The following is a 26,564-nucleotide window of genomic DNA, read 5'->3' on the forward strand; positions in this document are numbered from 1 at the left end:
CAGAGGCGACATGTGGCGATGAATGCGCTGTTGAGGCTGCCGGCCGGCTGTCGGGCCGGTGCAGCGCCGCCGGCCCGGTGCCGCGGCGTCTCGACAGCGGCGGCGGGCGGCCGTGATGGAGCGGCCGGTCTCCGGCGTCGGCCGGCCGGCTCTGACTGGCGCCCGTCCGGCGCGCATCGCCGGACCGGCCCAGCCGGCCGCTGCCGGCAGGCGACCCGCTCCGACCCGGGCCAGAGAGCGGCGGGTGGTTTGCGCCCGGCTTCGGATCGATGCGAGGCGCGCGGGCTGGCGGCGCCGGCGTCTCCTGCTGCACACATCCTGTTGCGGTTGGCTGGACCACGTGCGCTCCCCGCCAGCGCGTCTCGGTGCGCCGCCGGCGCTCGCGCTGGGCGGCCGTCGGCACGACCGCGTTCCCGGCTGAAGTCGGGCGGGGCCGGCCACTTGCGCCGGGCCGTGCTCCCGCCGCGTCCTGCCACGCCACGGCGCGCCGCTCCGGTGTGAGTACGCGGCGGCCGGGCTGGCCCGTGTCGATCACCGGGCGTATCCGCCGGCCCCCCGCCGTGGAGCGGGCCGACATAAATCGAGCCGACGGGCGGCCGACGGAGCGCCGCTGACGAGTTCAACACCGCCCGCCGCGCCCGTGGATAACGACCCGGCGGGGCGAGCCAGCGGCTGACGTTTGCCAGGCAGTCGTGGAGCGCACCGTTTAATTTGTTCAATATGTCGCTCGCGCTTGGGAGCGGCGACCTATTGACTGGACGGTGGCAGTAGGTTTTGACCGAGAGGCGACAGCGTCGGAGATTGAAGTGAACCATTAGTCGACGAGCTTGCGAGTGGTAGCAGGTTACTTCTGGGCGATTTTTCCTTCCCTCTTGCTTATGAACAGGTGGCCGAAGTGCTCCCGCTTCGTCCTCCGCGACTTTGGGAGTCATGCGTTCATACTCATGTCAGAAAATGCCATTTACAATCGCTGGGTGAACAGATGTGAAAGTGAAACGAACGGATGTGGCTGAAATTCCTTCGGCTATGAAATGTTGTTTATTTGATTCAGGGTGCGCTGTCTTTGGCCTCGTCTTCTGGTGTTTCGCCGGTTTTTCCACCATTGACTGACGGTTGGCCGGCACATTTTGTGGCGTCTGGTACCATGCTGCTTGGGACGCTCGCGGCGTTAGCCGTGTTATTTCTCCGGTTTGCTGAGACATTGCTGTTTACCCTCTTTTATATGCAGATTAAAAAATATCTCTCTAAAGCGGGAGGTGAATGAGACCAGGCGCTTTTGGAAGCATTCATTTGCATGATAAAGATGTTGCTCTGGTTGCATTACATCTACATTGGCCCCATGTACATTTAAGGTCCCTAAATCCACAGTCTGTAAAGAAAAGCCTAGTGTTGTTTTCGTCTTCAAGCTTTATGTGCTTTGTCAGCTTCCAAATTTAATCATGATGGGCTTACCCCAGCTTGCCGGGATCTCCAGTCACTGTGTTGCTGGTCGTTTCCGCCGGCTGGTTGTTGTCCGCTGTCGTGGCTCTGGTGGGCGGCGGGCGCCGCCGGCTGCCAACGCCGCCGATGGTCGCCCGGCGACGCGTCAGAACTCCGCTTGGCGGGGGTGCACTGCCCGGCGGTCTGACCGTGACCTGTCACCGACCCCCCGGGGGCTGGCTCGGATGGGCGGCGACACCACCCGGCGACCGACCGTCAGACCCCCGCTGGCGGGGGGACCCCGGCGGTCTGACCGTGACCTGTCACCGACCCGCCGGGGCTGGCTCGGATGGGTGGTGACACCACCCGGCGACACCGTCAGAACCCCGCTTGGCGGGGTGCACTGCCCGCGTCTGACCGTGACCTGTCACTGACCCCCGGCTGGCTCATGGGTGGTGACACCACCCCGACACGTCAAACTCCGCTTGGCGGGGGTGCCTGCCCGGGCGACCGTGACCTGTCACCGACCCGCCGGGGCTGGCTCGGATGGGTGGTGACACCACCCGGCGGTCCGACCGTGACCTGTCACCGACCCGCCGGGGCTGACTCGGATGGGCGGCGACACCACCTGGCGGTCTGACCGTGACCTGTCACACCGGCCCGCCGGGGCTGGCTCGGATGGGCGGCGACAACCACCTGGCGTCTGACCGTGACCTGTCACCGACCCGCCGGGGCTGGCTCGGATGGGTGGTGACACCACCCGGCGACACGTCAGAACTCCGCTTGGCGGGGGTGCACTGCCCGGCGGTCTGACCGTGACCTGCCACTGACCCGCCGCCGGGCTGGATCAGGTGGGTGGTGACACCACCTGGCGGTCTGACCGTGACCTGTCACTGACCCGCCGGGGCTGGATCAGGTGGGTGGTGACACCACCCGGCGGTCTGACCGTGACCTGTCACCGACCCGCCGGGGCTGGCTCAGATGGGTGGTGACACCACCTGGCGGTCTGACTGTGACCTGTCACTGACCCGCCGGGGCTGGATCAGATGGGTGGTGACACCACCTGGCGGTCTGACCGTGACCTGCCACCGACCCGCCGGGGCTGGATCAGATGGGTGGTGACACCACCTGGCGGTCTGACCGTGACCTGTCACTAACCCGTGGGCCAGCGACAGTCACGTGATGGCACAAGCCGCTGGGTTCGTGTCATCACGTGGTGAGGGGTGATTTGTCGTGAACGGCTCGGATCCGCCCACAGCCTGACGATCGGTCCCGCCGTGTTTTGTTTCTTTTGTCGTGTATTTTGACCTTTCACATATTTTAGCTGAACGTGCCGCCACCTATACTTAGATTTATTACACTCTTTCAGCGCACGATATTCAGGATTGTGGTAGGTAGGGCGGGGAGCACCTATTGCCATTGTCATGGATTCGGACAGGTGTGAAAGATTAGCTTTTCTACCCGCCAAAAAACTAAGACGCTGTGATCTCCTGTCTCCTCAGGTTCTGTAAATGTCTCCGTCTTGGAGAAGACGTGCGATGGTGCAAGGAAGCCGTGGAATTGCGTGTGATCCGACGGCTGCTATGCAGTCGACGCCTGCAGCTCTAGTCGTGCTGATGCTCGCGTCTATATTCATCGTCTTCTGCCGCCGCGTTGTGCATGCCGCTTCGGTCAAAGGTCTCCTCTGATTCACCGGATTCCCCCTTCTTTGATTGATGCCAGTGTTTCTCTCTCCGTGCTCGTAGAAGAATTTCGTTGAATCAACCTGTGACATGCTATATCGCGCCTTTGCTTTTGTTCCCCACGAGTCCAGCGCCGAATTATCACGGAAGCCGCTCATCTCATTTTATTGGGTCGCCCGTCAGGGTTACAGTGCTAGCGGAGAGCGCGCCTTTACGGGCCGCTCTTGACCACTAGCCACGGGCGGCTGATCCCTATATTGTTGTGTATGATTGGTCGCCGAGTCCAATTAGTTGTGTGGTCTCAGCTGGGGGGGGGGGGGGGGGGGGGGGCGAGTTGTCCGTGGTCTGGCCGGTGCTGACAGCGGCAGCCGCCCGCCGCGGGGCGACTCGCCAGCAGCACGCCTCACTGAGCGGGCGTCAGCCGGCCAAGTGCAGTCCATCCGTCCGTCCACTGAGCGACCGGTCCGGGCCCCGGCGCGCGGGCGGATGCCGCGGGGCGACTCGCCAGCAGCACGCCTCGCTGAGCGGGACGCGACCCAACCAAGTACAGTCCATCCCCGTCCGTCCACTGATCGGTGGGTCCGGGCCCCGGCGCGCGGGCGGATGGCGCGTGGGGTGTCGAGCCGTCGGGCCGTCGCTCCGTCGAGCGCCGCCCGGCCCCGAGTCCCGATCGACCGTCGCCGCCGTTGAAGTGGCCGCTGCCGCTCGCGCCCCACTCCCCCGGGAGCCGCGCGCCGCCGGCCTGCCCGGCTAATGGGGGCCATGTGCGCCACGGCCGGCGCAGTTTTTGCGGCGGCCGCGGCGCGCGGGGCTATTCTCGGCGCGGCGATGACGCGGCTCGACCAGCTGGTCGGTCGCCGAGCCAGCTGGGCCGGCGCGCCCGGTCGCCGGCCGGCCCTGGAGCGGCGGCCGGTGCACAGGTGGTTCCGTGCCCGCCGCGCTGTTCGTTTCCGCCGGTGGCGGCGGTTTTGTCCTGTTAGGAGTGGCCGCACTCACGATCGATGGCCGGCCCGTGCCACCGCACTTGGCCGCTTAATGATGGTCTCGGGCGGGCCGCTGCCGTCTGCACGTGGGGTGTGAGGGGCCATTGGTACGCTGACCTTGGGTCAGCTCCTCAGGTAGGGGGTCAGGCCAGGTCACGAACTTTGAACAGCTGAAGTGAGCGGGACTCTAATCGTGGAGCCGATCGAGGCGCGAGGGTGTGTATGTGTGTCATTAGACCATTACGATGTACTCCGGTGCTGAGGCTATGTGGCGTTGCCTGCCTCTCACCCTGGCAGGAAGAGGAATCGGGCCCGTGCGTCGGGTTCCCCAAAACGTGCAGCTTGACCATGACACTAGCGGGTACCAGATCGAGGCGAGAGTAGTGGAGGTTGCGGCTCAAATGTGCTCATGACAGTGCGGGTCACATATGGACTGTCGCCTTGGTTCGAGGACTTCTAGGTATATTGTCATCGTTGCATCCGTTGTTGCATACCGTGTATCGAGGTGGTAGTGGCGCTGTTTCATCTCAAGGCGTCTTAAATTGTGTCTCTTTATCTGCCCTAATGGCCCGTTGTTTACACTGGATGTTTTGCGCTTTTTATTTTCTGCGAGAGGCTGAGAGCCGGCTCTGTTTGCGTCCGATGGTACGATTCAGTGGCAAATCGTTGATCACTGCCTCCCCACGTTTGCGAGACGTCTAGGAAGCCAGCGTGCCAAACCGGCTGCGTTAAACGGGGCTGCTGTCGCGCCCGCGCCAGATGACCCGATTTATGACGCTCTCGTCCCCTCCCGCGCCACTGCTCCGGGATGCCTGGGCCGCTGTGTGTCACGCGTGCCGGCTCGCCTGCTTTGCATGCGACACCGGCGCCTCGGCTGCGACGCCCCCTGATGGCCCGCGGGCCCGCTGTCTCATCTGCCCTCGCATGGCCGGACATATGTGCCGTCCGTCCGCCCAAACTCCGTGCTCGGGCGCGGCTTGCGGGCCCGCCGCTGATGGCCGAGTCGTGCTCCGGCGGCCGACATCAATCAGTGCCGCCCGCGTCCCGATATGACACGGACAGCGCGGCTGCGACGGATGGCCGGCGCCGACACCGCGGCGCCGCATCGATCCCGCCCGGCGAATACGACGCGGCGTCCGGCGGTTGCGGCAGGTGGGCGCTGCCCGCCCCCCGCCGCCAGACGCCGCGGCGCGGCCGGTGCGCGGCGCGCCACGTCGGGCCGATCGCCGGCGGCGGTGGCGCGAGTGGGCCCCCGGACGCGACTGTGCCGCCAAGCTCAGCGGCGGCTGGCAGCGCCGCTGAGCGGGCCCGGCGCGGCCGCTCGGCCAGCGCCGAGCCAGCCGGTTCTCGGCGGATTTCCCACCGGCGCGTGTCAATTTCGCGAATGATCCTGGACGCGTCTGTTCTTGGCGGGAATGAGCCGTGAAAGCTCAGAACGGTCTGTGGTTGGATCAGGGCCTATGTCAAGAATCTTCAGATCATGCAGATCCAGCCATTCTGCCAACTGTTCTCGAAGCGTATTTCTGCCCAGACGCTGAGACGAGAGTAGATATGCAGTCACGGGGGTGCTGTTCCGTTGGCACGATCAGCCACGCCCTTCCAGCGTGGGTGTTTTTGCCTCGCGAAATTCTCTGCTAGAGCATATTGAATAGCAGATTGGATGCGTTTAGGCTCGGTTCCTTGTTGGCCCCTTTCCTGCGGCAAATAACGACCACTGGCTATCCTGGTTTTGTGGACGTGCTGCCTTTTGCCCGAGTACGTCGAAAATCAAAGAACAAGTTGGCGCCAGGTGGCCCAGTCGTTGCAAACACCCTGAAATATAAGTGTGGATACTTGTAAATGTGTGTTTGCGATGATACCATTTGCGTGAAACTCCTTGCTTTTAAGAGCGCATACCTTTGGGCCTTTTTTTTGTTTTACTGGTTGACGAATTTAGCCAGCCAAATGTTCTGCAGTGTTCGCTTCACCGTGGTTTTGATAATCTTCAGAATGTCACATGAGACTGGCCCGTCCTTCGCAGCACTAATCGTTGTTGACCGAATCGCTAATCTATCGTGATTCAAGGAATCATCGCTTCTTGGTCTGCCCCGCTCAGTGCCGTCCGCATGACTCCGGTTTGAATGCGCCCGTTTGCCCGCCTCGGCCAGCACCGTCCGCCGAACGCTGCCATTGTCCGGACGCGGCTGGAGACGTGCTGCAGGTATTGAGAGGGCGATGAACCCTGCCTCCGTGGCCGCGATATTCGCCTGGCTTTTTGCCGGCTCCGTGTCTGACGTGGGCGGTGCGTCAGTTTTTCAAGTGACGCGAGCGGCGTGGACCCGGCGCTGTACCAGCGAGCCTCGGAGCAGCTGGGCCGGCTGTTCCCGCGCCTGCAGCGCTGAGCGTCGCCGGCCGCGCCATGGAGTGCCACGCCGAGACTACCGAGCCGGCGTTCCAGCCGGCGACGGCCGCCGCCGCCGGCCAGGCCGAGGCGCCCGTAGTCGAGCCTGATTTTGGGCCCGAGCACGGTGACGCCCAGTTGGCCGTGCGGCGCGCCGCCGAGCCGCGCGAGCTCGCCGCCGTGCGCGAGGAGTGTGCCGACGGCGTCCGGCTGGAGAAGAGTGCGGAGGGGGCCGAGGTGGAGCAGAGCGCGCCGGGCGCCGCACTGACGGAGAGTCCCGAAAGCATCGAACTGGAAGAGAGTGTGGAGGGTGCCGAAGTGGAAGAGAGTGCCGAGAGCTTCGAAAGTGGGGTGGAAGAAAGTGCACGGGGCGCCGAACGGGGGGAGAGTGCACCGGGCGCTGCTATGGTGGAGAGTCCCGAGAGCATCGAACTGGACAGTGCAGAAGGTGCCGAACTGGTGGAGAGTGCAGAGGGTACCGTACTAGTGGAGAGCGCAGAGGGCGACGAAGTGGCAGAGAGTTCCGGGAGCACCGAACTGGATGAGAGTGCAGAGGGTGTCGAGTTGGCGTCGGTGCGGGAGGACAGTGCAGGCGACACGGGCGAGTGTGAGACCGGTGCGGCGGACGGGTCACCGGACAGTAGGGAGGCGGCAGGTGCCGTGGACGGGGCGCAGTGCGCCGCGGCTGGTTGGTGCGCGCCAGTGGTCGAGGACGACGGCGGTCCGCCGGAGGTCTCCGTCGGTGGCGGAGCGGACGCTTTGGCGGAGCTGGGTCCGAGCGAGACACCGTGCTCTGACTCCGCCGAGCCGGCGGCCGCCCTGAAGGACGTGCTGGCGGGCGCGCGCGAAAACTGCGCGGTCACCGCCGCCGCGGACGCCCTGGCCGACCTCGCGCTCCGCCCGGGGATGAACTGTGTGGTGGAGCTGCCAGGGGGCGTCTCGACAGCCCCCGCGTCTCCCGTCACACCCAGCGACCTGGAAGACATCTCTGACTGGTTGCGGGACGAGTCGGCCGCCGCGGACCACGCGGACGACTCAGCGCGCGCCGCGGCACGCCTGGCGCTGGACTGCCGCGCGGCTGCCGCGGCCGCCGCGGCCGGTGTCCTGGCCGGCGGGGCGGCGGACTGCCGGCCGGAGGAGTCGCCGGCGCCGGCGGAAGGCGCCCTGTGCTCGCCGCTGGAGAAGTCGTCCTCGCTGCCGCTGATCGACGGTCCGCCAGAGCCGGAGATCGTGCGGCGCCGGCGCGTCTCGTTCCCGGAGAGCGACGTCTCGCTGGTCACGGGCTACATCGAGCCTCGCAACCCGCTCGGCGCCATGTACAACGCCAGCCCGGAGGTGATCTCGGCGGCGTACCGGCAGTCGTGCCACAAACACGGCTCGCAGCCGCTGCCGGCCGTGCTGCGTCAGATCGCCGCGCTGCCTGTCATCGGAGACCGGGTCGAAAGCTTCTCGCTGCGCGGCCTGCGCCTGGAGCGTGCACAGTGCGAGAGCCTCGAGGAGGTGCTCAAGAAGGTGCAGTTCAACCTAGTGGACGTCAGCGGCTGCGGCCTGGACGACGACTCGGCCGCCGCCATATTCGAGATGGTCGAGTTCTACGACTCGGCGCTGGCGGTCAGCTTCGGCGGCAACCGACTGGGCGTGCGCGGCTGGCAGGCGTGCTGTCGCATGATCAAGGCGAGCGCCTCGCTGGAGCGCCTGTCGGCCGAGGGCGTCGAGCTGTACGACCAGTCGGCGGCGGCGCTCGGCCGCAGTCTTCGGCTGTCGCCCAGCTTGCGCGTGCTGCACCTGGAGGGCTGCCGGCTGCACGGCCGGCCCATGGCGCTGCTCATCGCCGGCCTCAAGCAGAGCCCGGCGCTCAAGGAGCTGTACCTGGGCGAGAACGAGCTGGGCACCGGCGATGGCTCCATGCTGGGCAACATGCTCAAACTCAACTTGCGCCTGGACCTGGTCGACCTGCGCATCAACCACTTTGACAACGACAGCGTCAGCTTCCTGCTGGAGGCGCTGGCGCAGCAGCCGGCGTCGGCCAAGGGTGAGGGCCTGGCCTCGTTGAACCTCTGGTGCAACCGGTTCACGGTCAAGTCTGCCGGCTGCCTGGCGGCGCTGCTCGGACGCCACACAGCGCTGGAGACGCTCAACCTGGGCCGCAACGTGCTCGGCGACGAGACGCTGCGCGTGGTGAAGGAGGCGCTCATGGGTAACGCCAGCCTGCGGCGCCTCGGCCTGCAGGAGTGCCGGCTGGGCTGCGAGGGCGCCGTGGCGCTGGCCGAGATCCTGGCCGGCAACGCAGCGCTGCAGCGCGTCGACCTGCGCGGAAACGGCGTGCGCGTCGGCGGCTTGCTGGCGCTGACGCGCGCGCTCGAGCACAACACGCGCCTGCTGCAGCTCGACCTGGACCCGGCCGGCGACGAGCCTGAGCGGCTCATGCTGCACGCGCGCATCCGCGACTTGTGCGAGGCTAATCGACAGCGCAGCCAGCCGGAGGAGGAGGCGCCGCGCAGCGACACCATCCTGCGCCGACTGTCGGCCGCCTTCCGACGCGTCTCGCTCACCTGCGACGCTCCAGCGGCGGCGGCGGCGGCGGCAGCTGCCGCGGCGGCGTCGACGCCGGCGCCGGCGCCGCCGCCGGCCGAACCGGAAGCGACCGAGGAGCGGCGCCGACTGGTCAGTCCGAGTCCGTCGCCTACCTCCAGCCCGCTGCCCAGCCCATGCCGCAGCCGGTTCCGCGTGTTCAAGGTGGCGCCGCCGGCGGCCGGCTCGCCGCCGGTGTCGCCGGGGCTGCTGCAGCGGCCGGGCCGCTCCAGCTCCGACAGCGACGCTAGCAGCAGCCCCAGTCCCAGCCCGGTGCGCGTGGCCGCGCGCGGCTTCCGCGTCACGCCCGTCTCGGAGCCGGCGCGGCCCAGGTCGACGCAGTGAGCGGCACCCCAGCGCGGGCCGGCCGCGCCGACGGGTAGCCGCCACGCCCCCCTCACGGTCGGCAGCATAATATGGAGCGGTCGGCGCGACTGGTCTTCATGGAGACGGGCTGGGCGCCCGGCCTGCTGCCGCGGGAGTGTTGCCGACAACCCGCGCCGCAGCAACCGGACGGGACGCCGTGTGTTTTGAGCCTGAGCTGCGCGCGCTTGCCGGGCCGGCCGGAGCGCGTCGTGCCGCCTGAGTCGCTGATGTTGTGTGAGGCGCCTCGCCCTCTGCTACCTGGACACCTAGTACTGGCCAAAGAGTGGGCTGTTCTCCGCCGGGGGGCGGCGGCCGCCCTTTGTTAGAGTATGAGCTCCGTGTACCTGCCGTAGTGGCGCCCCGCGGCCGCCGCCGGGCTGCCCACATAGCCAAATCGTGGGATTACTTAACGGAGGATCGTCCCTGTACAAATCACAAAGGCGTGCGGTGGAGCGGCGCGATGTCTGTGATGATTTTATCGGCCCGTCGGTGAGTGTGCGATGCGCGCTGGGACGCGCCGTGGCGACGTCCCTGTTGTGTGACCTGAGTGTTGAGTTGTTTTAGTCAGCCGCCACGTGTACTGATATTTGACAGTACAAACAACGTAGATGAAATCGTAATATAATAAAGATCTCTCGTAATGAAGCAGTGGTCTGGCGTGGGAGGCCTCGCAAGGAGCAGCGATGACTGGTACTAGACGCCACTCGACCCGAACTGTACCACGTAGCCTCGGGCGGGTCAATCATCTGCGAAGGACGCTCCGAACTGAAGGTCTGTGACACTTAACGTGGACTGATGTTGATAATTCAGAATTTGAACCGCGCTTCGGCTGCTGTGGCCACTTCGCTCTGCGTTGATATGTCAACAAATAAGTGTCGTTATAAACTGACAGACTATGAGAGCGAAAGGAGCTAGGCAGCAGCGGCTGGCCTGTTCGGCCGACAGATGGCAGCCGTGCCGGCGGACGTCCGATCGCTACACCAAAGCTGACGTCAGCACATCCGCCGCGGGAGATCAGGCCGGTAATCTCATTGGCGCGCGTCAGCCGACAACTGCACATTAGCGTTGACGATTGGAATGCCCTGGGCACAAATTGTTTGCCGATCTTGTGACAGGCGCCGGATGCGGGTGATCAGTGTGCACCGCGCTCCCGACTCCGCTGAGCAGCGGTGTGTAGCGCTCAGATACAGGGATCCTCGCTGCGATGCAGGGATCCTTGCTGTGATACAGGGATCCTCGCTGCTACGCTCCAGGGATCCTCGCTGCTACGATACATGGATCCTCGCTGCTACGATACAGGGATCCTCGCTGCTACGATACAGGGATCCTCGCTGCTACGATATGGGGATACTCGCCACGGTACAGGGCTCCTCGCTGCTATGCAGGGATCCTCGCTGCGATGCATGGATCCTCGCTGCTACGATACAGTGATCCTCGCTGCGATATAGGGATCCTCGCCACGGTACAGGGATCCTTGCTGCGATACATGGATCCTCGCTGCTACGCTCCAGGGATCTTCGCTGCTACGATACAGGGATCCTCGCTGCTACGATATAGGGATCCTCGCCACGGTACAGGGGTCCTCGTTGCGATGTAGGGATCCTTGCTGCGATACATGTATCCTCGCTGCTACGCTCCAGGGATCCTCGCTGCTACGATATAGGGATCCTCGCCACGGTACAGGGATCCTCGCCGCGATGTAGGAATCCTTGCTGCGATACATGTATCCTCGCTGCTACGCTCCAGGGATCCTCGCTGCTACGATACAGGGATCCTCGCTGCTACGATATAGGGATCCTCGCCACGGTACAGGGATCCTTGCTGTGATACAGGGATCCTCGCTGCTACGATACAGGGATCCTCGCTGCGCTATAGGGATCCTCGCTTCGGTTCAGGGGTCCTTGCTATGATGCATGGATCCTTATGATACGGGGATCCCCACAACGACACAGGGATGGAATTAGGGACTCAAACGGAGGGGCGGCGAGCCCAGTCCTCAAAATTAAATAAATTGTTCAGTGCATTTGCGAGGATTATTACGCACATAGATAAGGCAAGTAGTAATACCCTTGTTCCTCGTGGGAAAAAAAAAACAGGAGAGTGGAGACGTAGATGCGTTAATATTTCGGCAACATGTCTGTATCGAAACGAATAGCAGAAGTAAATGTAATATAGCAATGTGTATAACAATAGTAAAATTTACTTCTGCTATTCGCTTCAATAAAGGCATATTGCTACAATATCGACACATATTCATCTCCATCCTCACGATTTTTCTACGAGGAATAAGGCTATGGCTACTGTCATATATAAACCCAACTTTCACCTCATAGTCACGCTTGTGACCCATAGTTGCATTTAAGATAGCAAAAGAAATAAAAGCAGCAACAAGCGAGTCACTAAATTACTAAATTAATGCTCGGTGCGCCCTCGTCCCAATTCCCCGCGGCCCTAGCACTCAGCCCACCCCAGCCATCAGAGTGGGCAGCTCAGTACCCGCCAAGGCGCGAGCTGCCCTGCCGTGCGGCTCATTCCCCCCCCCCCCCCCCTCTGGCGTGCTGTACCCGGCCGTGCGACTCTCCCCCCCCCCCCCCCTACTAGCGAACTCTGCCAAGCGTGACTCAAACTGCAGTCAACTCGGGCCGCGCGGAGACAGTGGGCCGCTCAGTCAGACGCGGTCGTCACGCCGCAGCTGCTGAGCGACAACAGCCAGGCGGCGCTGACGGCGCGGCGCCCGGCTTAGCCAGGTCGCTGACGGCGCGGCTCCCGGCTCAGACAGGGTGTGGCGGCAGGCTGGCCAAGCGTTCAGTCATGACCTGTGCCCAGCGGTGACCTTGACCCTGGCTCATGGGACTTGGCTCAGTCCTTCATTGGCGGAGCGCTCATCAGAAGCCGTCACTCATGACGTATGTAGCACGTCACACGCGAGCGGCTGTGTTCCAAAGCGTGTGCACTATCGCGGCGAAGCTACCTGTGGCGCCACGTAAACAGGAATGTGGAGACATTTAGCAATGAGGAACAGGCCTTAGAGCCCCGTTCTTCATAAGCCAATGGAACCCCATTCCTCACCTCAGGGCAAGCCCATTCCCCACGTTTCACGTGACGATCGGAAGCCCATTCCTTACTTGGCCTAAAGGCGAAGTAAGTGTGTTTGTTTGCAAGGTCGTCTGCGCTGACATAGCAAAGCTTTGAAACGGTCGATGAGTTGTTGGCCGTCTGGTATGTCCGGCAAACAGGCAGTTCTCGATCTCATTTGGAGAGTGTGATCGAAAGTGATGCATTTCGTTACATATAGTCTGTCAGTAGCTGTCATTCGAACACGATTCAAGCGCGCCATTTGTGTGCGCTATGCGACTTCAAGGGGTTCGATCAGCTGACTCTGCTTGTGCTCATATTCAGAACGACAGGAATTTCTCTTCGGCGTGTTCTACGACACCACCTCGGTGGGCGGACCTCGAGCCACAAGCCAATAAGGAGCAGGCCTATGATGTTTTGCCGTCCTCCCAGCGCCGGACATCATCGCTGTGTGACTGATTGGACGCAAATGACTACAGCGACCGCGCGCTCAATTTAGCACGAGCAGCGCCTCGCCCAGCCTGTCTCGGAGCGCAGCCCAGCAAAGGAAAGCGGCGGCGCCTGGACAACAGAGAGCAAAATCTGTATTTACAAAAGTCGCCTCCAAAGATGCGCCCTTCTCCCGACGTCAGCGCGCGCCCTACACGGCCGTCAAGATCTACAAGCCCTGCGCGAGCGGACCGGCGGCGGCGGGACAGCACACGGGACTATCACAAAACAGCCACGCTCAGAGCCCAGCGCCGCGGGGGCGGATAGCCTGGCGCCGACCTCCGCGCGCCAGGCCCGGCGGGGCGGACGGCCGCTGATCCCAGTCCAGGCCGCCCGAGTCGGCGCAGGGCCGCCGGCGGCCGCAGCCAGCACTCTGTCCGCCGGACGCGCGCTCACGCACACGATGAGACCACATGATTCACTGATGACTTCGATGAGTGTCCACTACTGGGAGACGCAGCTTCCGCGACACGACGTCGGCCCTCCGCCCACCGGCGGGTGCAGCCGCACCATATGTACACGATACAGACGTACAGTATGGCATAGTAGACGTAGTACCGGCCGGCGAGAGCGCTCGCTCCCGGTCCCAGCTAAGACGCACCCAGCAGCCTGTTCTCCGCCCATCAAGTGTATCCACCGCGATAAAATGCTGAAAATAAATCACAACGCATTCCTAAAGTTTATAACGAACCGATGTCTAGGATGGCGGTGCTGGTGCATAGAAAACCGGTACACTTTCTCGACCGCGAGTCACGTTCACCAATGCGCCAGCCACGGCACTGCACACCAACGGGCGCACACATTCATATAAAACTATGATTCCCCGCGCGCAGAACGGTCGCCACGCGCCCCACGCTTAAAACCGCCGCGTCGGCCGGCACGCCTCGGGCGCCGTACCACGCCGTCGTGACCGCGGTCGGCGCCGCTCTAGGCGTCCATCCTGGCCAGCGCGGCCTCGGCGGTCTCAGCGGCGTCGGCCGGCGCGCCGGGCCGCGGCGCCGGCGGCATCGCCTCGTCCCAGGCGTCGGCCGGGTCGGGCGCCGTCCGGCCGGCCGGCGGCGCGTCCGGGCTGGCCGGGCTTTCCGATACCGGCGGCGGCGGCGGCAGCTCGGAGTCCGACTCCTCCAACGTCAGCACCAGCTCGCCCTGCTCCGCGGCCTCAGCCGGCGGCGGGCAGGGCGTGCCGTCCTCCGGGGCGGGCGGCGACGCCGGCCGGCCGGCCTGCTCCGCGGCGCCGTCGTTCCGCTCCGCCCCGGCACCGCACGCCTCCGCGTCGCCCGGCGCGTCCGGAGCGCCGGCCTGCGGCTCGGACCGCGCGGCAGACGCGGCAGACGCGTCTGCGTCCAGCTCCACTCCGGACGAGGCCGCCTCGTGCGTCGCCACGCTCACCTCTTGGCCGTAGTGCGCCGACGACGAGCCGACCTCCTGGTCGTGCTGCATGTCCGCCTCGCTGGCCTGCTGCAGGTCGGACGTGATCACCTCCTCGCTGTGCTGCATCTCAGGCGCATTGACCTCCTGACACTGCTGCATGCCGTGCTCGCTGACGTCTTGGCGCAGGTCGGACTCGATGAGAACACGGTGCATGTCGGATTCACGAACAACGTGATGCATGTGAGACTCCATGACGTGGTGCATGTCGGACTCACTGACATCGTGGGCCATGTCTGATTCACTGACATCATGACGCATGCCGGGTCCACTGACGTCTTGACCCTGCTGCATGTCAGGCACGCTGACGTCCTGACCATGCTGCATATCAGAAACACTGACATCCTGACCTTGTTGCAGGTCCGCTGCACTGACATCCTGGTCCTGTTGCATGCCCGCTGCACTCATATCCTGGTCCTGCTGCAGGTCGGATACACTGACATCCTGGCTCTGTTGTATGCCAGATACACCGATATCCTGGCCATGCTGCACGTCGGTCATTCTAACATCCTGGCCCTGTTGCGTGTCGGACACAATCATTTCCTGGCCCTGTTGCGTGTCAGACACAATCATTTCCTGGCCCTGGTGCGTTTCAGACACAATCATTTCCTGGCTCTGGTGCGTATCAGACACAATCATATCCTGGCCCTGATGCGTATCAGTCACAATCATTTCCTGACCATGGGGCATACCAGATCCACTGCCTTCGTGGCGATGCTGCATTTCTGATACGTCCACTCCCTGCCCATGATGTAAGTCCGAGACAATGACGTTCTGAGCGTGTTGCATGTCAGACATGTTCTGCTCATGTTGCATCTCTGACGCACTCGCTTCCTGACGCTGACCCACGCCCGCCAGCCGCACTTCCTGGCCATGCGGCATGTCCGACACGATGACCTCCTGGCCTTGGTGCACCTCGTACATGGTGACCTGGTCCTGCGGCATCTCGGTGACGATCACCTCCTGGCCGGGCTGCAGGCCCGCCATGCTCACCTGGCGGCCGTCGTGCATGCCCGACACGATCACGTGACCGTGCGCCATGTCCGATATGGTGATCTGGCCGTGCTGCAGGTCGGCCACGCTCACCCGCTGGCCGTACTGTAGGCCGGCGGCGGCCATGCCGTGGCCGGGCGACGGCGCGGCGCACATGCCGGGCACCACCGTCTGGCCGTGGCCGGGCTGGTGCGGCAGGTCGGGCAGGATGGCGGCCGGCTCGTGCGGCGCCGCCTCCAGGTCGGACACGGTGATCTGGGAGCTGGACACGCTCATCTGCGCCGACGAGACGAGCCCGGACGCCGCCCGGCGGCCGCGCGCCTCCGGCCAGAGGCGCGGCCCGCGCGCCACCACCGCCGGCGCCGGCGCCGCCGGCGGCGTCTGCAGCTGCGGCACCGACACCAAGTTGAGCGCGATCTGCGGCGCGGTGGTGCGCGGCAAGTCGATGCTCTCAGTGGAGCGCAGCGCCAGCGCCGGCGGCCGCGGCGCCAGCGCCGCCGCCGGCGCCTGCACATCGGGCAGCACCGACTCGCCGTCGGAGGCGCCCGGGCCGCCCGGCTCGCCGGCGGCCGGCCGCGGCTGCTCCACCTGGATGGTGACCGTGTCCTGGCCGTGCGGCCCGCCGCCGCTGCTCACCACCACCGGCACCGTGTACTGCGTCACCTCCACCACGGCGCCGCCGGAGACGGCCGGGCCGCCGTCGGCCGCCGGCCGCAGCGCGATGTACGAGATCATGCCGTTCTCGTCCTCGACGGGCACAATGCCGTCCGGCAGCTGCATGTACTCGCCGTCCACCGTCAGGCTGAGCGAGGCGGCTACGCTGTTGGCCACGGCCGACATGGACTCGGCTTCGGAGCTGGGGTCGAGCGGCGCGGCGGCGCCCGGCGGCGGGTCGCTGGCGGCCGCCGCCTCCTGCTTCACGGACGCCGGCGACGGCGGCGGCGGCGGCGCCGGTGTGGCGCGCCGCAACTCCGACGACAGCTTGTGGACGGAGCGCATGTGGCCCTTGAGGTTATAGCTGCGCGAGAACGACATGCCGCAGAACTCGCACTTCCACTCGAGCTTGCGCTTGGGGTCGGGCGCTTGACGGCACGCATTGCCGCGCATGTGGCCCTCCAGCAGGCTGAGGTTGTTGAAGAGCACACCGCAGTCCTTGCACTTGTACTCCTTGGTGACCTTGTGACGCCGCTGCCGGTGCTGCGCCAGCTCCGAGTCGCTGATGGCCTCGAAGTCGCACCGGTCGCACTTGGGGAAGGTGATGAAGCGCGGCGGCTGAATGCCGTGCTTGATGTACTGGTGGTACATCAGCTGCAGCTTCTTGGGCGCCGAGAAGCCGCACAGCTGGCACGCGCCGAGCCCGCTCACGCCGCGCGTGTCGTGCACGTCGCGCAGGTGCGTGAAGTAGTCGTCGACGGCGGCGAACTCGATCGGGTCGCCAGCCTGCACGCACGCCGTGCACGACAGCGTGTTGAGGTCGATGGCGGCCGCGTCTCTGTGCTCGTCCTGGAAGTGCTTGGCCATCTGGTCCGCCCACCAGAAGTCCACCTGCTTGCCGGCGCGCGCGCAGAGCGAGCAGGTGAGCGGCGACTCCAGCGTGTCGGCCGGCGACGGCTGCTGCTTCACCATCACGTACTCGCTGCGGCCGGGCGAGCCCGAACCCACCTGGGTCACCAGACGCACCTGCCGGCCAGAGCAGAGGTCAAGTCTGGGGAGCGGCGTCCATCGCGGTACCGGTGATGGCCGCACGCGAGCCGCGACGGTTGTCTAATTCACGCTGATAAAGCATAGGATGTCGCATGCAGTGTACCGTCCTCGGACATGTAATCACATCACTTCCAAAATCAGCACCTCGCCGACTACATCTGGCTGGAAAAAACGTCAGCTCTAAATATTTTACAAACCCGCTGATGCAATCGTTGATCCAGAACAGCGCACGAGTAAGACAAACGCCAATACAGTAAAGTCAAGAACCGAAGGGCGAAATCTACACAGGCCCACCCTGCCCAGGTAGGGGAATGGAGCAGCAGAGAGAGGGGAAGGGAGGGGCGGTCGGGCGGGCGCCAGGCGGCGGACTGACCTTGATGTTCTGTCCGCCGCGCAGCACTTCTGGGTGCTGTTTCAGCAGCTGGCTGACCAGCTCGGACGTGTCGCCCATGTCCTGCACGGTCAGGGTCAGCTGCGGACTCTCGGAGAACTGCACCCGCTTCTTGGCGCTGGCGCCGCCGGCACCGCCCGGCGTCGGCTCCTGCTTTAGGATCGGCCGCGGCGTGCTGGGCGTGCTCGGCGTGGCCAGCGCGGCCGGCGCGGCCGGCGCGCTTGCCACAGCCGGCGGCACCTCCGGGTCGGGCGGGTCCTCCTCCGTGGCGGCGGCGGCCGGGGCGGGCGGCTCGGCTCCGGTCGTCACTGGCTCCGCATCCTCCTCGTGCCAGTCGGCCTCCATGACCGGGTCGTCGGCGTCCACGTCGCCGCCGCCGCCGCCGGCCTCTTCGTCGAGCAGCTGCGCGCGCCGCCGCTGCTCCTCGTAGTACTCGCGCAGCACGTGCACGTCATGGCCGGCGTCGGCCGCCTCCAGCCGGGCGCGCTTCTCGCCGCCGTTCTCCTGTGGCGCGGCCCGCTTCACCGGCGTCTGCCGCAGCGTCTCGAACAGCGCTTCGCGGTCGGCCGGCCGGGGCGGCGGAGGCGGCGCGGCGGCGGGCGCGGCCGGGGCGGCGGTGGCACTCGCCGCCGCCGCCGCCGCCGCCGGCTGGTGGCTGCTCGAGTCGAGCACCGGTAGCCGCGAGTGCAGCTCCAGCTCGTCCGTGTCGGGGAACTCGAACCGCGACGGGCGCGCCTCCTCCGGCGGCTCGGCGGCGCGCACGATGCTGCGGGGCACGCGCGGGACGGGTCAGCGGAGGTCGGCATGGCTGTATCGCTGACGTCAGCACTGGTGATGACAAACTAGCCGCGTCGCGCGATGGATGAACTCTGGCGAACAGACAACGCGGCCCTCACCCGTACCAGTCCGCCAAGGGTTCTTGTTCTCAAACTACTTGTTCATATAGTACGTTGTGCATACGAAAACTCCTCATGAAGTAGTCATTTCAATCGTCTGAAGAGGAGAAGCATCTTACAGGGTGACATATTTCAACTATTAAACTTGAGTAGTCCAGTCTGACCTGTTGGTCAATCTGCGCAGCAACATTCACGGTAGGGATGGCAACAACATGTACGCTGCAAGTTTGTGCACTGGCTGCGAACACACATGGCTGTCATGCGTGATTAACACTCACCTGCGTTTGGCAGCCAGCTGCGAATTGGTGGGCTGATACACGGAGTTCCTCTGTTGCTGTGGCCTAAAGTGCACACGGACCCCGTTATTCAAGAGAACGCATATGTGAACATCGAGGAACGCGGCCCGAGGCATGCGACAAGAGCGACTACCAACTCTGGCCTCGGTACGCATCTTGCTGTGTTCCTCCGCTACAGGGGTCAGGCCGAGACTTTCTAGTAGAAGCCGATTGAACGATACCGCCGGCGCCCTTCCGTCGCAGGTTGGGCAAAAGCTCGCGCTTAGAAAGTATAAGTGGACCAGCATCACGTCATCGGATTCGTCTTCAGCGGCCCCTCCCCTCCCACCACTGAGCACATTCCCACAGAAGCAGCTGTCTAACCGCCGGTACCCAGGGCCGGCGGTTAGACAGCTGCTGCTGTCTAACCGACGGTTCTTCCCTGCCCTAGCGCGGCGCGCGCGCTCGCGATCAGCTGACCTGGCGGGGCGGCCGACGGCGGCGCGGCCAGGCGAGCCGACCTCGCGCGGGCGCGCCCAGTCGGCGCCGGCTGTCGCCTCGGCGCTGCTCATCTGCGCCTCCAGCAGGCGGATCAGGATCTGCAGCTTCAGCAGCTTGGCCGTGTTGTAAAGCATGTCGACGCTGAACGGCGCCTCCAGCCGGCCTGTGTACACAAACCTGGCCGAGAGAGGACGCAGCTGAGTTTTGGGGCCGCGGCACACTGGGACAGCTGGGCCACCGATGGTTTCTGTTCGGGTGGGAGCAGAATGGGCCAAACCCATCACCAAACCCAGCAACATGCCTGTAAGGCCAAGGTCAACCCAAGCATTCAGCAAAACACAAGATCAAACACTGCCTGGAAGTGTACATCAGTTGTTATGACAGGACGAAAGACAACAGTACATGTATGCAACAGAAGATGTTCAAGCAAAGAGCCTGTCCTTCAATCGCTTGCTAACAACTGACATAAGAAAACTCACTAAATGATTTGATAGACATTTACAGCTGCCGAAAGCATCATCGAAAAATTCGTGGGTGAACGATTAGGATGGAAAACGCCTCCATCAAAATGTAGGGCTCCCGAGACAACTCCTATCTCACACCTGTCCTGGTCTTTCACAGGGTCTTTGGCTTAGTTTGTGTCTCTGATGTAAATCCTGATTAACCGCGACTAGACGCGCAGAAATGCGCACGCACACCTCTTAGCCACTGCGCAACTGGGGAACCAGAGTTATGGGGTTCGATTCTCCGCAGCGCCCGCCCTTCCTGCCGCAGTGAGAGGCAGGCAGCGCTATATAGCCTCAGCAGCTGGGTGCGTGTAAGGCCTTAGTTAGCAAATGACACACTATGGCGGCAAGCAGTTCGACGACTGGATTGAATTCCATTCATCAACACCTCCACTCTGACTCCAAATACGCCTGTCCTGCCAAAGCCACAGCATCACAGTTTCGCTATCGCGGAACTATTCCTTAGAGACACTGGCTGGCGTCACGTCTACAGTTCTGGCAGCTCGCTCGCACACGGCACACACGTACTTGAGGATGATGCCCATGGCCGTGGAGCTGATCTGTGGCGGCATCTTCAATATCTTGTGGCCGCTCGTCTTGCCCTTCAGCAGGTTCGTGAAGAACGGCGTGCATGCATGCAGGACGAGGCTGTGCGCCTGCAGAACCAGCCAGCATCAGGCAAGCAGGCCAGTCACAGTGCCCGAACACACGTGGGAATCAGCAGTAGTAAGACAGAGACTGAGCACTCAGTGTGAAAATGGGAACAGGAGCACGCTTCTTTGCCCACAGTGTGCACACAATCTAAGCCCATCTAATGTAGCTGTGCCTGGAAGGGTGCTTAGGTCTCACCTTAGCCCGAATTACAACAGAATATGGGGAAAAAAGCACATGCTGAAACAATGAAACTTCACCACACACAAGTCAGCGTCAGTGCAAAAGGCACGGGCTATCATCGCACCGGACGTCACCTTTCCTGACGTAATATGTCGCCTACACATCACTGCAAACCCCACCCCGAATCCAACATGGGCTCACACACCAATCCTATCTAGAACGCAAAACGAGGGGCGCCACACGAGGAGTACCCCGCGACACCCGTGGCCGCGTCTCTCCCGGCCCGCCCCACCTCGGCGCGCGCTCACCTTCAGGTCCGTGTGCGGGAAGCGCAGCGTGAGGTCACAGTGCTCCTGCTTGTCGTACAGCGCCTCGATCCGCTGCGCCAAGAAGTTGCCCCAGTTGTCGACGCGGATCGGCTTGCTGGCAACGCCGGACACGACGCGCACGGCCGGCGCCGCGTCCGTCGCCGAGGCCATCGCTGCAGCCCGCCGCCAGCCCGGCCCGCGCAGGCCGCAAGCCGCTACCAGCCCGGAGCCGCGCGGGCCGCCGCTACCAGACCCGGAGCCGCGCAGGCCGCCGCTACCAGCCCAGAGCCGCGTAGGCCGTCGCCGCTACCAGCCCGGAGCCACGCAGGCCGCCGCTACCAGCCCGGAGCCGCGCAGGGCCGTCGCTACCAGCCCGGAGCCGCGCAGGCCGTCGCCGCTACCAGCCCGGAGCCACGCAGGCCGCCGCAAACCAGCCCGGAGCCGCGCAGGCCGCCGCCGCTACCAAGCCCGGAGCCACGCAGGCCGCCGCCGCTACCAGCCCGGAGCCGCGCAAGCCGCCGCCCGCTACCAGCCGGAGCACGCAGGCCGCTGCTCGCGCCTGCAGCACCACCACCCATGTCAGCTACTGCTGGACACATGTGCACAAGTCGCGACAAGTTGCTTGTAACCACTGGGAATGTCAGTTAGGCTTGTGGGCTATTTGGCTCAATCATTACAGTTTCAGCATGCTGGACAGCAAATAAATGTTCTGTCTATGGTAACATGAGTGACAGAGGAGAGCTGGATATAGTGAAATGTTAAATACTAAATGCCACAGCTTAATGGGCAGTGCTCCTACAGCTGTGGTTCTGTGAAAGGTCAGTTATGTCAGCACTAAGACATGCACTCCACTGAAAAATCCATGCTGTTGGAAACCAAGTCACAACAAAGGTTTATGCCAGCCAGTCCTAATCAACAGCTCAAGCATTCAAGATGTATGCACAATAACAATCCAAAATCAGCATAATTCTTTGGATGATAATTGCACTAGAGTGGAAAATGGCTTTATAACTGTTAACAAAACCTTTCACCCAGAGTACTCTTCTCAGCGAAATAAACTAAATTAATATGGATACAAAGGTCAGCAAATGACCATAATACACAAAGCTTATGTCTCAAAAGGAAAAGTTACATTAAAATTAGAACACGGGATGGCAAGTCCCATATCAAGTTCAAGGTTAAGTTGGTAAGTTGCAGTTGTGCTGATTTTGCTAGATTTTCAGTGTAACTTCATCAATTTCCAGAATGCCCAAGTGAGTCAAATGACAGCCAAATAGTTTCTCACACTAGCATTATCCAATATCACATGCAATGTGTTTGCCATATCATAATACTGATCAGGAGAGCAGTTCAATTATGTTAAACAGATACCTGACAGGTTGTGATGCCTGTATCATGCTTCACTAACCACACCAACGCATGTCTGTTCAGTGGTGTGTAATAATGTGTGATGCTTTAGTCTACAGAAGCTGCAGAGAAAATATCTAGGATATAGTACAGCTGATGCAAGCCTCAGCTATATGGAAACCATAAGCCTGGTACTGATGCAGTTTGCTTCTACCATCCACTGTGATTCTCAATTCTCACAATGTTTTCAGTGCTTACCACATCCTGCACACCATGTGGCCTAATTTTTCCAAAATACTGTTATTATTCCTTACAATGTTTTCCACTCTGAATGTGCCCTATACACCTTAGCCAATTTTTCAAAATGCTGCCTACAATATATTGGCAATTGCACATGCTCCCTGCAGTGGGCAGACACCTAATTTCTTACTCAACAAGGATCAAGGGACAATGTTGCAGCCTTACAAACTTACTTACAAAAAACTTACAAAAAAGCATGAAGCAAATAAGCTTCAGAACTGTTGGTTCTGTATTTAGGGGGATTGTCCTAGCTCTTTTCCAGTTCTGGATTCCCTAACCTGCATTGCTAGATCAAACAATTTGGAAACCTGCCCTTTCTTAGTATTCATAGTGCAGTGAACATCACATTCACATATTGTATCATATATTATGCTTATAAATATCTATTCACACTAAAAAGTCAATGCAGTGATGTCATCTGTCGATCATCTGTTTGCTTTATTGATGATAGCCCCAACCTGGGATACCTCAGCTTTTCCTTTGTACAGAAGGTGCTTATACACAAAATGTATCATTGCCATGGCTGCCAGTATTATGATGTCTTACAAATAGCTTAGGTTAGAAAGAGTTAGAGCCACTGATGTTCAGTCATGTTCACAATTAGGCATATTATGGCCATAACTCCTCTCAACACACAAAATCAGATTACCGGGCATACAAACTGTAATAAAATGGTAATGACTGCAAAATGATGCAATAAACAAGGCATTTATGGGAAAAAAGGGCGGAATTTCAGACTCAGGTAGGTGAACCATTGATGCAAATGCTGGCAAATCATCGCTTTATTACAAGAGCACATTACCATTCATGCATCATGTGATGCATGAATGGACTAGTCTGCCTGGTCTGTTGCAAAATATGATGAACACAATTGGACCACATTTAGGCAAATAAAACCATTCACAACCACATTCTGGCAGACAAATGCATCACAGTATGACACAACATACATTAATACATACATTGATTAAATGTGTGAAGTTGTGACCAAACCTTGGGCACCCTACACCTTCCAAAATACGAGTTACAAAAATGGACGGAGGCGGCGATCATTACGCAGATTCCCACACAGCCGAGGCAAATGTACGCACCACAGCACCAACACCAAATAAATCAAGGGTAAAGAAAAAACCTGTGCTTCCTTCATCCGTCAACTTCCTACTTGGCTTCCAGCTCACCCCTTCGTCACTTCAAGCTTGTCCCAGCCCCACCGCAACACGGCGGGCCGGCCGCTAACACAAACCAGGGGCACGAGCGAGCAACTTGCAAGCGCTAGTAGTGCCTCCAAATATTAAATTGTAATTTTAAGAAATACAGATTGCACGGCGTGAGCTGGCACTAAGAACCAAAAAAAACTCAAACAATTTTTATGTATTCCAGGGAGGGTTATTCTTGCATTTCAATGTGTATCATATTATCTCCTAAGAAACACTTGATTAGAGAAATACGGCAATGTCAAGTATGATCAAGTACAACAAAAATTCTGCAAAACAAATTATGAAATAAGTCAAAGAAACTTGGAAATGTCTAGCTTTGAATGTTTTTGGTAAGCGATTTTTTACAACAGAAGGAGCACATGTTTGCATGATGGACAATACGCATGCAACAAGAGGAAAGTACCAGCAATCTTGTGCACAAGTACACACTTGCCCATACTTTGTATTCAAGTCAAGCAACAGTGGTGACCAAATATTGCGCATAATTTGTCTTATTATGTTTTATTGAAGCATTGCATCGGAAATGCGTTGGGGCAAATACTAGGTGGTCACTGAGTGGCGTGACTGGCGAGTGATCTGAAGGACATGGCTGTTGCGTTATTTTATTGATGTTATTGTAAGGTTTGCGGCCCTGCACCAGCGAAGCCTCTGAGCTGGGTTTAAATATGCGATATCTGCTCGACAAGAGACCCTGTTTCAAGAATCGGAGCAATTCGTCTTACAAAGAACGGTGAGCCGTAGGAGACGGTTGTGTTTGCCTCTCTAAATCCCGATAAGTGTAAGGTAAGGTTAGGTTAGGTAAGGCACTAAAAGTGTTCAAGATATCTGATGTGGAACCATTTGATTACCACTAGCTTTAAATACTGAATCAATGTTTGCAATTTTTATTGTGTGTTGTCCCATGAAAGTGGACATCTGATTTTACCCAGTATTATTGCTTGATTGTGGGTCATTGTTTAAGCTTGAAAAGTTGCAGAAATGCTGGATTTCTGAAGATATGATTGTTGTTGTCTCCACAATACCTGTCATTTTGTTGCACTGTGTAAGTTAACTCTGCCATCAGAACAGTTCACTGAAGCCACATCATAATGCCAGTGCCTTCTTGGTGAGGCTGTTTAAAGTTGCAGCAGACTTATTTGCTTTGTATTTTGTGTGTCTTCAGCCTAAAGATCATGTTTGTGATAAAGGCATAAATTTCATACACTGATAGCTTGTTTGAGGGTTTACTCACCCTATCTGCAAGTGAATGGGCCATCCTACATGTCATTCTGTAAAAATATATCCACTATACTGGACCTTACTTGAAATCATTGTGCTAATGCTGGGAGAATGTATGTGCCAAGCTCAGACTAGGTGAAGTCTGACCTGTGAATCATATTGAGTTTTCTTAAAATACAACTTTTTATAGTTTGCCTCAATAATTTGCCAGGAAAATCACTATTTTTTCAAAGTTACCTTTCTATTTAATGTAATTTTTGATGACTATGCATCAAATTCTGGCTTATAGATTTACATTGTGAATGCACTGAAATTGTTGTTGGATTTTACACTATAACACACATGTTTGGTGCAGCATTTCCCTTTCCAGTCTGGACTACATAGACCTATTGTCATATTAAGCCTGCTATTGCTCATTAGCATATGACCATTTGCACCAATAGATGCACTTAATTATCATGATGGTATAGCTTTCATGCTGGTCATGGTTATTAGCTCAATGTGTTAAAAGTGATTTAAAATACTTCACAGTATTGTTTATATGAAGTCTTCCATATTGCTTAACCATATGATAATAGAACTGGCTCTTGCAAGCTTTTTTAGTATGGAGCATGGCTACCCAGAAACATGCTGCCTTTGCCTTTAGACTGAGCATTGTAATGGTGCTCTGGGTTGTGAAATGAACACTAAATAACCAAGCATCTTATTAACTGTTTATAAATTCTGGAAATTAGTATCCAATTCTTCCCATAAAGTAGTCAACAAAATGGAAATTCCTCACCTTGGAAACAAGTAGACAATGGCAACATGCCCATATTGCTAGGGTAAGCTATGTTCACATTATATTGCCTCATAGTATAGTACAAAATATTTGTCTCTACTATAGTATGCAGTAAGTACTTTGAATATAGAGGAGGTGTGAAATGTTATGTTATCCTACTCTAACTGGAGATGCCTGTTTGTTGAGCAGTGATGTATTTGTTTTTGATGGAACTCATATCAGTTCCTTCTGTTTTTACTGAGAACTGTGTAAAAGAATGTTTGTAAAAGAAACCAATGGCCTTTTTTGGTTTGTCTTGAAAGTATATCCTGGCTTGCCAAATCATGTTTTTTAAGTTGCCCTGTAAAATACTTTATTGTTATCACCAGAATAATTCCTTGTATGATATATTGCTAATCTGCTCACAATACATTGAAGTTTATGGAAAATTGAACACAGTGCTGGAATTCTGGTGGCTGTCTTTTGCTACTTCCTTCAATTGTGATGCATGATTGAGGTGCATATATGATAACAGTGCATATATGACAAGCCCTTCAGTACTCCAGGGATATGTTTTGGTGCTAAAATGGTCAGAATGAGAAGAGTATGTCACTGCCATATGATGCATTTTTCTTGATATTTTGGCTGCCCATTATAAGTATTTCTAGAGGACCGAATATGAGTCATTGTGTATGCATGTATGTATGTATGTATTATGTTAAGGAATTGCTTCACTTAAGAAGCACAAATGTCATGCTGTTGGCAATTGTTTTGTGCTAAGGCCTCATACCCTGGCAGGTGCTGAGTTGGCAATGTCTGGTGAGCCGCCACTGCGGTATGGCGCTGCTATCAGCTGGCCTCCAGTACTGCCCATGGAGGAGGAGGATGACGACAGTGTGGACCTGCCATCCACTGTTGATG

General features: G+C 59.3%; 3 protein-coding genes across 3 annotated transcripts; 1 reads left to right on the plus strand and 2 right to left on the minus strand.

Annotated features, from left to right (window-relative positions):
• Positions 1-6,370: 6,370 nt before the first annotated feature.
• On the minus strand, positions 6,371-7,523 carry LOC119100702 (putative protein TPRXL). The gene has a single exon (XM_037223779.1). The coding sequence runs from the start codon at positions 7,448-7,450 to the stop codon at positions 6,371-6,373; it is 1,080 nt and encodes a 359-aa protein (XP_037079674.1). The 5' UTR covers positions 7,451-7,523.
• Positions 7,524-7,778: 255 nt separating this feature from the next.
• Positions 7,779-9,380, plus strand: LOC119100703 (protein phosphatase 1 regulatory subunit 37-like). The gene is made up of 2 exons (XM_037223780.1): positions 7,779-8,986; positions 9,269-9,380. The coding sequence occupies exons 1-2, from the start codon at positions 7,779-7,781 to the stop codon at positions 9,378-9,380; spliced, it is 1,320 nt and encodes a 439-aa protein (XP_037079675.1).
• Positions 9,381-13,892: 4,512 nt separating this feature from the next.
• LOC119100705 (zinc finger and BTB domain-containing protein 24-like) lies at positions 13,893-20,959 on the minus strand. Its single transcript, XM_037223781.1, has 10 exons — positions 20,802-20,959; positions 20,188-20,315; positions 19,133-19,330; positions 18,656-18,718; positions 18,131-18,247; positions 17,464-17,656; positions 15,975-17,066; positions 15,239-15,491; positions 14,299-14,512; positions 13,893-13,905 (listed from the first exon to the last, which is right to left on the minus strand). The coding sequence occupies exons 2-10, from the start codon at positions 20,229-20,231 to the stop codon at positions 13,893-13,895; spliced, it is 2,187 nt and encodes a 728-aa protein (XP_037079676.1). The 5' UTR covers positions 20,232-20,315; positions 20,802-20,959.
• Positions 20,960-26,564: the final 5,605 nt, after the last annotated feature.

The sequence above is a fragment of the Pollicipes pollicipes genome, unplaced genomic scaffold (genome assembly GCF_011947565.3).
Source record: "Pollicipes pollicipes isolate AB1234 unplaced genomic scaffold, Ppol_2.1 Scaffold_4881;HRSCAF=5763_pilon_pilon_pilon, whole genome shotgun sequence".
Classification (NCBI taxonomy): domain Eukaryota; kingdom Metazoa; phylum Arthropoda; class Thecostraca; order Pollicipedomorpha; family Pollicipedidae; genus Pollicipes; species Pollicipes pollicipes.

Excerpts from the sequence above, each read along its gene's own strand:
- LOC119100702 (XM_037223779.1), bottom strand. The coding sequence starts at position 7,450 with ATGTCTTCCAGGTCGCTGGGTGTGACGGGAGACGCGGGGGCTGTCGAG.
- LOC119100703 (XM_037223780.1), top strand. The coding sequence starts at position 7,779 with ATGTACAACGCCAGCCCGGAGGTGATCTCGGCGGCGTACCGGCAGTCG. Across the intron at positions 8,987-9,268 it reads GACACCATCCTGCGCCGACT|CTCCGACAGCGACGCTAGCA; the intron begins GTCGGCCGCCTT and ends GGGCCGCTCCAG.
- LOC119100705 (XM_037223781.1), bottom strand. The coding sequence starts at position 20,231 with ATGCCGCCACAGATCAGCTCCACGGCCATGGGCATCATCCTCAA. Across the intron at positions 17,657-18,130 it reads CTCGACTCGAGCAGCCACCA|CACGCCGCGGCCGATCCTAA; the intron begins GCCGGCGGCGGC and ends GAGCACGCCCAG. Across the intron at positions 15,492-15,974 it reads AGGACACGGTCACCATCCAG|TACGGCCAGCGGGTGAGCGT; the intron begins GTGGAGCAGCCG and ends GCCGGCCTACAG.